This window comes from Ursus arctos, unplaced genomic scaffold (assembly GCF_023065955.2).
Source record: "Ursus arctos isolate Adak ecotype North America unplaced genomic scaffold, UrsArc2.0 scaffold_10, whole genome shotgun sequence".
In the NCBI taxonomy this organism is placed as follows: domain Eukaryota; kingdom Metazoa; phylum Chordata; class Mammalia; order Carnivora; family Ursidae; genus Ursus; species Ursus arctos.
Genome location: NW_026622764.1, coordinates 74268645 through 74281838, shown reverse-complemented (window position 1 = coordinate 74281838; position 13194 = coordinate 74268645). Strand labels below are relative to the sequence as shown.

The 13194-nt window shown below is 38.2% G+C and overlaps 1 protein-coding gene across 4 annotated transcripts in view; it reads left to right on the top strand.

Annotated features, from left to right (window-relative positions):
- The window catches only part of SGCG (sarcoglycan gamma), a 136481-nt gene that overhangs the window by 39989 nt on the left and 83298 nt on the right, over nt 1-13194 (top strand). For all 4 annotated transcript variants that reach the window (XM_057309688.1, XM_044381690.3, XM_044381691.3 and 1 more), the window contains one exon: nt 8997-9191. In XM_057309688.1, the coding sequence (XP_057165671.1) occupies nt 8997-9191 (195 nt within the window). The remainder of the gene's footprint in view (nt 1-8996; nt 9192-13194) is intronic.

Below are 13194 nucleotides of genomic sequence, written 5' to 3'. Positions count from 1 at the left end.
GCCTTGCAGTTGACTACTCTTGTGAGTTGTCTTGTCATTTTAATGGATGGTATAACATGATAATACCTGCTGCGTAATAAGAAATTATGCTGCTTGGACATCAGAGCTATGTCCCACATTGTGAAAGGCAGTTTTTGAGACTGTCAAAAATAATTTTCCTGCAGTTTTTCGATTGACATGATGGGTGCTATTAGAGGTTTGGAAAGCCCCCGGTCAGCATGCCTTGTGGCCTGGGAGGACCTAACTCAAAGCAGAGCTCCATCTTTAACATTCAGATGAATCTCCCTTGGAGAAATGAAGGATGGCTGGGGAGCTGTGCCCATTGGACCTCCTCCACCCCTTCCTTGTGGTTGTGGCAGGAAAACATAATCTGAACCATCTGTGTGTGTCTGAGTGAGCGTGATCATCAAGCCTCAACCCCACGCCTCTTAACATATTTCAAAGACTTTGGTTTTTGTTTTATCCATTATTGTGTAATGCACTTCTAATTTTACTATATTATCAAAAGACCTAAGAATTTGTATGAAACAAATCCAGTGGCATTTCTTACTTCCTTCTGAACTAGTATGTTATCAGATTTTGCAAATGTTACATGTATGCTGTAAAGAATAAGCACTTCCCAGCGGGGCTCCATACATGTCCATTTAAGCATATTTCAGTTGTATTGTCCAAGTTTCATATAGCACCACTCATTTTAGAGGGCTTGATCTATCAGTAGAGGTATGCTAAAATCTTCCACTGTGATAATGGCTTTCTTCATTACTTTTTGAACTTATTTAGTTTTAATTTTGTGTATACAGATGAGTAGATATACATAAAAGTAGATAAATCAGGATGTTTGTTAGATGCATACAAGTCTAGCATTTCTACAGCCTCCTGGTGAATATAATTGTATAACTATAGTGTTACAGCAATACCCCACCATAATGTGCCTGTAATTATGAGAGTTCAGATATAACATAAAACGCAGATGGCGCCTGTCCTCTGCTCCTACCCCATTGTTGAGAAATAGCTGAAGTTTTCATCTCCTTTGGGATAAAAGGATGGGTGGTGATATGTGTGTTGGGCTGGAAATAAGCAGGACCAGTAAATGGGGCCCCTATCACCAATAATCTAGATTACTCTTCTGAGAATAGGTTTACTGGGAGATTCTTGGAATCACTGCTCCTTCTTCCCCCCTCTTCCTTTTTGGAATCACTGTGCAGGCCCAAGGGCTCCAGGGTCATTCCCAGCAGGTGCCCTACCAAGAAGTGCTAGCTGGTAAAGGATGGATTTGAACTCTGCCAGACCCTCCCATATATAGGCCCTCACTGGGGTGAGTTCATTAATTTTGCAGCATGACTACATTTGCAAGGTTGTGCTCTGGGACCCATACTTATCATGAGGCTTCTCTGCTTTTGGTGTTCTCCAGATTCAGAATTATTTCATACATTTCAATTAATTTATCCAGCTCAGGAGTCAGTATCTGTTTTCAGCCTAATTTATCTTCAATTAGAGAAAATTCTTCACAATTACCCTTTAATCATTGTCTTTCCTACATTTTCTCCAGTTACTCCCCTGGAGCTCCAGTAGGACATATTTGGACCCTCTCAGCCTTCAGATTTCCCTTCACATTTTCCATATCTTTACCACCCTATCACATTTTCTAAGATTTATCTTCTGACATCTCTGTTAGATACATATAAGATATATACTTTATCTGTCTGAAAACTTCAAGCTATATAACTCATTTTTGAATTTTAAAATAGAACCAAATTTCTCATTTCTAAAGGGTCTGATTAGTCCTTTTCAAACCTACTTTAAAAAAAATCAAATTGGCTCCTTTTCAACATCATCCATGTGTTTATGATTTCTGTACCTCAAACTCCTGGCAGTAGCCTATCCAAATTAGGCATGTCGATAAATGACCCTTGAAATCAAGAATATCATTTAACAACATCTGTTTAGTACACACATTGCTCAATTCCCTTTATTATGTCCCATGACAAGAATCAAAGAATATAGAAGACAGAATTCCTATATCCATAAGGCATTTTTAGTTTAAATAATAAATAGGGAACCATGAATTCAAAGCATATAAAAATTGATACTCATACAAAAATGTATGAATCCCTGTCTATTAAAATGTTAATAACTATGTTTTAGAGAAGCATTTAAAACCCATCAAAATTAAGTATATCACCATCAACAACTTTGAGAGATGTTTAACAGGAAAAGAGGAAAAGGTTTTATTTTATTTTTTTTTTAAAGATTTTATTTATTTATTTGACAGAGATAGAGACAGCCAGCGAGAGAGGGAACACAAGCAGGGGGAATGGGAGAGGAAGAAGCAGGCTCTTAGAGGAGGAGCCTGATGTGGGGCTCGATCCCAGAACGCCGGGATCACGCCCTGAGCCGAAGGCAGACGCTTAACCGCTGTGCCACCCAGGCGCCCCATAGAGGAAAAGGTTTTAATGATAACATAAATTATTTTATTTTATTTTTTTAAAGAAAGTTACTTCCTTTTATTTGTTTGTTTGTTTATTTATTTATTTGACAAAGAGAGAGCACAAGCAGGAGGAGCGGCAGGCAGAGGGAGAAGGAAAATGCTTAACTGACCAAGCCACGGAGGCACCCTAATAACATAAATTATTTTTAAAAATAAAGGGTCTCTAAAGGTAATTTTTATTCAACATATAGTAAGACTCAAAATTCTTTATCTTGGAATACAGATTTTAAGTTCTAAGATAAAGCATTATTTTTGTTAATTTTTTGGTAAAGGGCTTATAAATAGATCACAAAGTACTCTGCATTTTTCCAGTGCAATTTCTTGCCAGCATGAACGCTACTTTGCTGTTGTCTGACTTCAAAGTGCTGAAGAATTGGTATCTTTCCCAATGCTGATGATAATAAATATCTGAAGGAAGCTGGCTGAACCAGATAGCCTCTGAAAGCATCTTCTAGCAAAAACATAATACACAGTATCAAATAAAAATAAAAGCCAGCATGAACTATGAGGACTATAAGCTAATAATTCATTAAATAACAAAATTGACTTTTTAGAAAAGAATTTAAATTGAGTGTTCCACCTACAGATTTAAATCATGCCCGTCCAGAGTAAAATCTTTGCTTTATGCAACATAATCAACATTGAGAAATAGTAATAGCAGGTTAACCAAAATACGTAAAGTGGGCAGTCGTAAAACATGATAGAGTAAGAAATACAACTGGGGGAAAAAAAACAGACGTGGGAGCAGAAGTAATGGTAACTAGAGCTCAAATCTGGAAGGACAAGAAAGCAAGTCATTAGCTTCTGAAGGTGAGTCTGGAGTTAGTATGTTCAGCTGAGGAAACGGGACATAGGCTCTTACTTAGGCAGTCAGCAAAGTAGGTGCACAAAAGTAGGGTAACTCATGGGGTGCCTGGGTGGCTCAGTTGGTTAAGCATCTAACTCTTGGTTTTGGCTCAGGTCATGATCTCAGGGTCTTGGGATCTAGTCCTGCATCGGGCTCTGCACTCAACACCGGAGTCTGCTTGAGCTTCTCTCTCCCCCTCTCTCTCTGCCTATCCCCACTATGCACTCTCTTTCTGTCTCTCAAATAAATAACTAAAATCTTTTAAAAAAAAAAAGCGGGGTACCTCATAAACTAGACAGAGCACTTTCCCCAGTTCTCTTCCCTGGGAGACCCTCCGCAGGTTGCAGTGGAGCCTGCTGCCTCTCTCACAGCAAACAACTGATCACACTAACCTCGTCCATTGTGAATGGGTTTCAACTTATTATAAACTGTTGAGGAAACTCTGAATGAATTCCCAACTTATTTTATTTTTTTGTTATTTAAATTTAAATAATATTATCTGGGTATATGTACATTCAATGTTTATAATTAATCAGCAAATATTTATTGAACACATACTACGTGCCAAGTACTGCTCTAGGTGCCAGGATGATACAAAATAACAAAACAATCAAAAACCCTACCCTCTTGGGGCTTCTATGTGCAAAGGTGAGCACTTAGAGTAGAATAAGTCAGTAAGATACATCATATGTCATGTAGAATTAAGCACTATAGTGAAAAATAAAGCAGGGAAGAGCATAGAGAAATATGCAGCAGCCTTAGTGGAAAGTTGTTCTTGATAAATGATCTTTGAGCAGATAGTTGAGTGATGTAAAGGAGAAGCCATGCATTATCTGGGAGAAGACTGTCCAGGCTTCTAGGTAGAGGAAATTCCAAGTTCATGCTTGGAATATACATGGATGAGTAAGGGGTGCCTAGGTGGCTCAGTAGGTTAAGGGTCCAACTCTTGGTTTCAGCTCAGGTCATGTTCTTACAGGTTGTGAGATTGAGGCGAGGAGTCTGCTTGAAGATTCTCCCCCTCTGTCACTTGCATGCTCACTCACTCGCTCTCAAATAAATAAACCCTTGGGGAAAAAAATGGTTGGTTGAGTAAGACCAGTGTGACTGAGCAAGGAATAAGGAGGAGAATGGCAGGGGATGAAGTCAGGATAGGCCATGCCAGTCAGGCTAAGGATTGTGAGTTTTACTCTGAGTGGAATAAAAAGCCATAGGAGGGTTTTATGGAGAGGTGATTGGTGATCTGATTGACGATTTAAAAGGACCTCTCTAGCCCCCATGTTGGACATTGACTGCGGGAGATTTGGGATGGAAGCAGAGAACAGTTAGGTGGCTGTTGCAGTCAGATGAGCGACAATGGTGAAACTCAATCAGATTTTGCATTATTGGTAGTACTTTAATTTGATGATTTGTTGATGGATCGGATGTGGTATAGAGAAAGAAAGGGATTAAGAACAACTTAAAGATTTTCGACTTGAGTATCTTGAAGGATGAAGTTGCCAGTTAGTGAAATGGGGAAAATTTTACAAGAGCAGGTTGGGAAGATGAGGTCCGTTTTGGTTGGGACAAGTGAAGGTTGAGATTTCTAGCTGTGTATAGGAGTCTTGAGTTCAAGGTGAGTCTGTGCTAAGACCTGGGGAGTCCTCAGCTTAAAGATGCATCCGCGGGGCACCTGGGGGCTCAGTCGGTTAAGTGCCGAACTGTTGGTTTCAGCTCAGGTCATGATCTCATGGCTGGTGAGATTGAGCCCTGCTTCAGGCTCCCCACTAAGTTTCTCTCCCTCTACCTCTCCCCCCACTCATGTTTTCTCTCTCTCTCTCTCTGTTCCTCCCTCCATCTCTCTCCCTAAAGTAAATAAATAAATCTTAAAAAAAAAAAAACAAGATGCATCCACAACAGTGGGTAAATGCAAATAAAGAGAAGAAGTACTCTAAGGACTAAGTCTGAGGCTGGGAGATGAGGAGGAAGCAGCAAATGAGAATGAGAAGCAATAGCCATTGCAAGTAGGGTTTCTGGAAACCTAATGGAAATGGAGGCAATGACTATTTGGCATGTTCTGACCCTAGGTCATGTGAACACACTTTGCTTAGCAACATGAGGTCATTGGGGAGCTTACAAAAACAAGTTCAGTGGGTGGTAGGTGTGAAAGCTTGTCTGTAATTGAGTTCTAGAGAGAAGAAAGACACATAGATAGAGAGACAGTGGGTAAAGTCAACCCACTCAAGGAGTTTTGCTGGAAGGAAGAGTGGAGCCTGGGCTGTAGATATTTGTGAAGTTTCTGCTGTCTGCCAGGGCATATGGTGGTAAAAGCATAATCGCTATCCTCAGGAGCCACAGACTGTTTTTCTAGTCTTATATAGTTTGTTCTTGTTAGTATTCTTTCAGTAACAAAATCCTAGAGACCTCATATTTATACACTACTAGTCCTCTTTCCAATAGGTCTTTTCTGAAAATGCTTTAACAGAGACAGCATGTTTTATTTTGTTTTATTTTTTTTAAAGATTTTATTTATTTATTCGACAGAGATAGAGACAGCCAGTGAGAGAGGGAACACAAGCAGGGGGAGTGGGAGAGGAAGAAGCAGGCTCATAGCGGAGGAGCCTGATGTGGGACTCGATCCTGGAACGCCGGGATCACGCCCTGAGCCAAAGGCAGACGCTTAACCGCTGTGCCCCCGAGGCGCCCCAGCATGTTTTATTTTTATCTACTTAGCCTGGATCCCCTTTGGAATTAGCTCCTCATCCACAATCATTGTTTTCTAAGAAGACTGTTAGAGCACAATTACTAAATCTTTTCTTAATGGATTCAGTATGTGCTTAAGTCATAGAATGTTTTATTTAATCTGTAACTCAGGGGACTTACTCCATCTATCTAGTCCCATTTGCTAACATTGTCCCTGGCTGGTAGATAGCTCAATTAATGTTTGTCAAATTCAGTAGTTCTTTCTTTCTATTTTTTCATTCGTTCCTTCACTTAAGGCTTCTATTATATGCCTATTATTTGTCAGCTACACTATTTTAGGGACATTAGCAATGAACAAGGCTCATGTAGAGTTTAATTCTAAAGGAGGGGTGGGCAATAAACAGGTGAATAATCAAAACAGATTCCCAGGACTGAATTAGAGGGATTTAAGGGCTACCTTCATAATGGAATTGCTACCAGCTCTCCTGTAAGCCACAACAAAATTGTCTTAAATCAATATTAAGGTTTTTCCCATTTTATGTAGGTATGAACAAAAGCTTTCTATGAAAGGTAGAATCATAACCCCCAAATATCTTCCTGTCCTAATCCCTGGAATCTTACATGGTAAAAGGGATTTTGTAGTTGTGATTATGTTAAGGCCTTTGAGAGGGAAAGATTATCCTGGATTCCCCAGGTGGGCCCAGTGTAATCACAAGGCCCTTATGAAGGGAAAGCAGCAGGGTCAGAGTCAGAGAAGGAGCTGAGGCAACATAAATAAAGGTTGTAGCCAAGGAGTGTGGGCAGCCTCTGGAAGCTGGAAAAAAGAAGGAAGAGAATTTCCCTAGGCCCTCCAGAAGGAATACAAACCTGCCCACACTTTGATTTTTTAGCCCCCAAAGACCCGTTTTTAGACTTCTGGCCTCTAAAACTGTAAGATAATAAAATTGTGCTGGCTTAAGCCATGAGATTTGTGATAATATGTTACACCAGCTATAGGAAACTGTATATAGGAATAGAAATAGGTAGCAGTTGGAAACCGTATGTACACACATTCTTGGAAAGCTGCTGTTTTTACCAATCTGTAGCGATAGTATAAAATAGTGCACTTGCTATAAATTCAGACTCCCCGTCACCCTTCCCAATGCAATTGCAGTCTCTCAGCCTGTGCTTCACAGAAATTCTGGAGTTGCCACCATCATTACAGATAATGATAAGCACTGTGAAATAAATGTAATAGCGTCAGGCAATGGCAAGTGACCCGAGTGCCCAGAGAAGACTTCTTTGAGGAAATGACATGTGAGCTGCCACTGAAAGCTAAGAAGGAGCCAGCAGAGTGTTTCAGGTGGAGAGAATGCCCAGGACCGAGGTCCTGAGGTGAGTTAACCTGGTCAATTAAAGAGTAGATGGAGCATTGCAAGCAAAAGACAAAATGGTGGTAGATGATGTTAAAGAAATAAGCAAAAGCCCTTCATTGAGGGTCTGGCAGGTGATAGAGGAGTTCAGATACTCTCAGTGTGGGGAAGAGCCTCTAGAAGGTTTGAAAGAACAGAATGATAGGACCTTGCTTACATTTTGCACATTTGGCAGCTGGGTAGAGAATGGTTTCCACCAGGAGAGAAGGGAAGCCAGTTTCACAGTAGTGCAGGTAAGAGAGTTCGTGGTGGCTTGAACTGATGTGGGGGCAAGAGGAATGGACACATTCGGGTACATGTTAAAGCAGAGCCATTAAGATGTGGGAGGTTTGGAGGGAAAAGAAAAGAAGCAAGGATGACTCCTAGGGCTTTGGAGCAACTGTGTGCTTGAGGTGGACGCTGTTAGGAAGACACAGGAGTTTAGGTTTTGAATAATGTAGATTGTCTGAGTGTTTGAAAATCCTATGTGATGAATAGCACAGTTTTATATAATCAAATTAGAACATAGGAAATTCTAATTGTTGAGTTGGAAAGAGATTTAAAGAATTATTTCAGACTATTACTTATTTTAATAAGGGCACCTCAAACCACTCCTAAAAATAGACATAAGACCTTTGCGTAAAAAAAAAAAAAATCTCAGAGGAGAATATTTTATGTTCTGAGTCATCGTTTTACTGTATTTACAATCAGGAAAGTCTTCATAATCTCTAATCTTCACTTTAAAAATTAAAACCACTTTCTTCTTTCTTCTGTGTAAAGCGAAATACTGAATAATTCTTCAAAATATCCTCATAGAGTTGAAATTGTTACGAAAACTCTTAGTCTAATTTACATAAAACAATGACTACTTGTAAACATTTGTACACGCATGCACATTCTGATTGTTCTTGGAAGTAGGTTATACTGGGGAACTTTATTATAGGCCAAAATTAGTGTGGTAGGTATCTTGACGAGAGCCTTAATTCTGAGTAATTTAGCAACTGGAGAAAGATGCAATTTAAATATTTGACATGAAAACTAAATAATTAGATTCCATTTTTAGAAAGATATATAGGTATCAGCTTGATTTTTCCTCTCACTGAATCTTTTAAAAACGGTAAGTCAATTATTTTGGGTTGATGCTTCAATTCCAAGTTTAACCCTGCAGAATTTTGAAAGTTGTCTGCATATATTAAATGTATTGATTAAAATCTGAAAATATGGCCACTGGATTTCAGATGAATTGGCTGTATCTAAACTGTGTTGAGTGATAGATTAAATATCATTCTGTGCTTGCAATAGTGACATGTTTCAAAGTAATATTCAATTCTTTTTAAAACTGATCTCAATTTGGAAATTTATTATTGGGGTAAAAAGTATTATCTTCTTGGACTTTCAGTAATTCAGTATTGACAAGTTCTCTGTTTCTGTCTCTGTGTTCCTTCCTCTCTCCCCCTCCTTCCTTTCTTCCCTATCTCTCCACGTTCCTTCTCTCCCTTTCTCTCTCTCCTTCTCTGTCTCTGTGTCTCTTGGACCCTCCCTCACTCCCTCACCCTGTCCCTTCTCCCACCCTCCCCCCACCCCGCGGCAGATGGTCCGTGAACAGTACACTACAACCACAGAAGGGACCCACATACAGAGGCCAGAGAACCAGTGTGTCTACAAAATTGGCATTTATGGCTGGAGAAAGCGTTGCCTCTACTTATTTGTTCTTCTTTTACTCATCATCCTCCTTGTGAATTTTGGTCTTACAATTTGGATTCTTAAAGTGATGTGGTTTTCCCCAGTAAGTAGCTTCCTTTCCTGGTAAGCATGCTCTTGTTCTGTATCACTTCATCCATGTTGTATTGGTAGAAGCCTCCTTTAATGGAATTAATGTTTGTTTTCTGTCCGGATCAGAATTCTCAGTACCAAAATATTCATACATTTACTCTTCTTAACTTCACTATGAACTATAGGGTATAGAGTTTTTTGATTTTCTATTGAGATTTTTTATGTTAGTCATTACCTCTATATGTGGGGAAATTCTAACAATCTGGAGTTTGTGGTTGACTGAGTCAAAATTGTGTAATGATTATTTAATCCATTAATTTGTAAAATTGTACAAATCATGTTTTCCTAATCTCATTAATCCACAAATAGTAACCATCCAGATGCTACATTCTCACTTTTTTTTAAAATTTCATTTTAATATACAGTAAATTCATGTCCACACTCAATATTTAACAAAAGATTTGAGTAGATAAAATACTAGTAGTTTTAAGGAATTCATAGTCTATTTTAAACATCCTCATGTTTTCAAGATAACTGAGTAATTTTATATGGTTCGATAATATTTTCTATACTTCTGTTTTGTTTTGTTGTTGTTTTTTTAAGATTTTATTTATTTATTTGACAGAGAGAGAGACAGCCAATGAGAGAGGGAACACAAGCAGGGGGAATGGGAGAGGAAGAAGCAGGCTCCCAGCAGAGGAGCCTGATGCGGGGCTCGATCCCAGGACCCTGGGATCATGCCCTGAGCTGAAGGCAGATGCTTAACGACTGAACCACCCAGGCACCCCAATATTTTCTATACTTTTTGAGAAAATATATTCACTTAATATAAAAATGTCTTAATCTTGCTAGATAGTCATAGTGAGAAAAAATACTGGAGTGAACACAGGTAGGTCAATTTGTTCCTTACATGCATCTTGAAAGTGTGGATATAGACATGGGCTCTTTCCAAGAACAATAGTTGTAGCAATCAGTCTGAAATGGCTTCCTTTGATGAGTCTCCTTCACTTTCTATGCAAGTATCTTTCCTGCCATTGTTCTATAGCCAGTAGGCACATTATTTATTTTGTTGACATAAATAAGTGTTTACATTTTCCCATATTCAAAGAGGTAAAATACTAATCCAATCAAAATATAGATTAAAATGTGGTACTTAATATATTTAAATATATATATATTTAATATAAACACATATTGTAAATTGTTATTTTAAATTATATTTAAATACTTTAAATACATAAATATAAATTAGCCAAATATAAGTTGTGATTTCTTCTTTAAAATTTACAAAAACCATATTTTTACAGTATCACCATAGTATTTAGATCCACTGGACACCTTTACTTAACTAGCACAGCATATAGTATGCATGTGTTGTACTTCATCTTCATTTTATCTCTAAATTTAAAATATTTTAATATTTTTTGGAGAGTGAACTGAGATTGAAGTCGTCAAGTTATAAACTATGGAATCTCTCAGGGATGCCTCCTGACTAAAGGGCCCTGCACCCACCCCCAGTGTGCCCCTCAGTTCTGCAGAATGTGGAGAGAAAATTGACTGGGAAAAAGACTCTAAGAAAGGCCAGTGAGAAAGAAGCCATCCCAGGGTCCTACAGGTGTGGAGGATGGCCAGATTTTAATAGTCCCTAGGCACCACGGGCCCTGAGTTCTATCAGTCACAGCTTGGCATATGGTTGGCACTCAGTAAATGCATCTTAAATGAATGCAGATGTGCATTATGTTAGAAGTGTATATGAATTAATTTTATAAACTGAATGTGAACGTAAGGTGATAATATACTTACTTTGTGCTCTTGTCTTATAGTGTAGCACTGAAAATAAGTTTTGGATATTATAAATTTTGATTACATTAAACTAAATTGTGCCAGCAGCTGAGTCCACATCGACTTAAGATGGCTACTCACAGAGACCAGCAAATGTTCTCCTGCCACTGCTGCCCCTGTTCAGAGCCTGTGCTTTCTAGTGAGATACGGTCGGCACTCACGGTGTGACCTTCCACCTTAGGAACCTGTTGCTAATTCGGGGTGCTTTAGAGCTGCCTTTCAACAAAATAAGATGAATACACACTTATATTCATGGATCAAAAGGGAAGATCCACAAAAAGATTATTCTGCCAGAAGTGCCAAGGTTTGATCAAAAGAATGACTTGGGATCATTCTTCTCAAAGTGAGATGATATAGATGATGTAATTCTCATATATGTGTGAGCTTGATCCCCTGCTTTGGGAATGTTCCATACATTAGGAGGCTGGATGGTGCGAATTAATTTATGCTCTGATTTTTCTTAGTTTGAAAGATCTCTCTATATAAGAATTCAGTTTTGTTTTTATTTTGTTCATATATAAACCAGTATCATTTCTTGAATACATACATGCTAAGGGAGCAACATGACTATACAAGAAGATTTCAGGAGCTTTGGCACTGAAATGATAAAATCAGAGCTCTCAATATTTGCAGAGAGATATAGAATTTTGAACATGTAACAGCTAGTATATAATTCTCTACATAAATTCAGTATAATCCTATCTATCACCTATACAATCATTAGTCAAGATAGACTGAAAATTCTAACTTCCCAAATTGGCAAAGTTTAGAAGACTTCCTCTGCTTAGATCCCCACTGTAGAGCAATGGCAGGTTTATTAACTTCCACATACTATCATTCCAGCCCACTTGTCCCCTCATCATACTTTAATATTTTCCTATAGAAAACAGTTAGGCAACCACCAGTAACATATCTTAAAATACCAAGATCAAATTACAAGGGAAAACAAGTAAAACATCACAAAAGGAAAACACAAGGATGCCAAAGAAGATGGAGACTTCAAACAGAGGTTAAATATTGACAAGAGAACTAATCTGAATGCAATGAAACCAAACCTTAAGCAGCTTTGATATGCCTGGCATGGGCTCCAGAGATGCCAGATCATGCGTAGCTCACCAGGGTAGCTCTACTCTTAGAACTGCAACTTCACGTAAGAGAATTTTAGATAATTTCTATGTATGACATCCGTTTAATATGAAGTCATATTTAGGAAATTGTAACAACTGGCCCATACCAGTTGTTACATAAACATAACATAAAGGTCAAACATAAAGGTTCTAGAATATTCTGTGTTGGTCATCATAATAGCTAAATCCATTAGTCAGGAAAATGGACATTAAAAGAAATCAGGGTAGTAAAGTGGCTGATTTCCTTTTTCCTTTTTATGCTTTCCTTCTATAAAACTAATATACAATATTAGTTCTAGTTATAGCATTCATGGTTATAAAATGGCATCCATGAGTCTTATCAGTAAGTATGTTATAATAAGGCATCTTTAATTTTTAATGACCCAGATAGATTTTTTAAAAACTTTTATGGCTATTTATTTACCTGCATATAAAATATTTTAGTGCATTTAATGAATGTAACCTTAACAAGATAAGATTAATGATTCTAAGCTAAAAAAACCACAAAATGTTGAAAGTTAAATTTCTTTAGGTACTTTTGTTTTGGGGATGGGAGAAGGGTATAAGTAATCAAAGCAGAATTGTAATATTGAATATCAGAATTAAGCTTGTAGTTCTCCTGTCACGGTTCTCAACCCTCTCGGGAACTCCCTGGGTGAAATCTGAAATTGGTCCCCAAACACAGAGGCAGGGAGAGACCAAAAGAAGAGGCAGGCTACCCCAGGTTGGTAGGTGGCAGGCTTTTGTTTTTTGTTTTGTTTTTTGGGGGTTTTTTTAATAGTAATATTTTTTATTATGTTAGTCACCGTACAGCACATCCCTGGTTTTTGATGTAAAGTTCGATGATTCATTAGCTGCATATAATAACACCCAGTGCACCATGCAATACTTGCCCTCTCCACCACCCATCACCAGCCTATCCCATTCCCCCACCCCCCTCCCCTCTGAAGCCCTCAGTTTGTTTCTTAGAATCCATGGTCTCTCATGCTTGTTTTTTAATTTAATTTAAAAAATTTTTTAAATTCTGGTATAATTAACATACAGTGT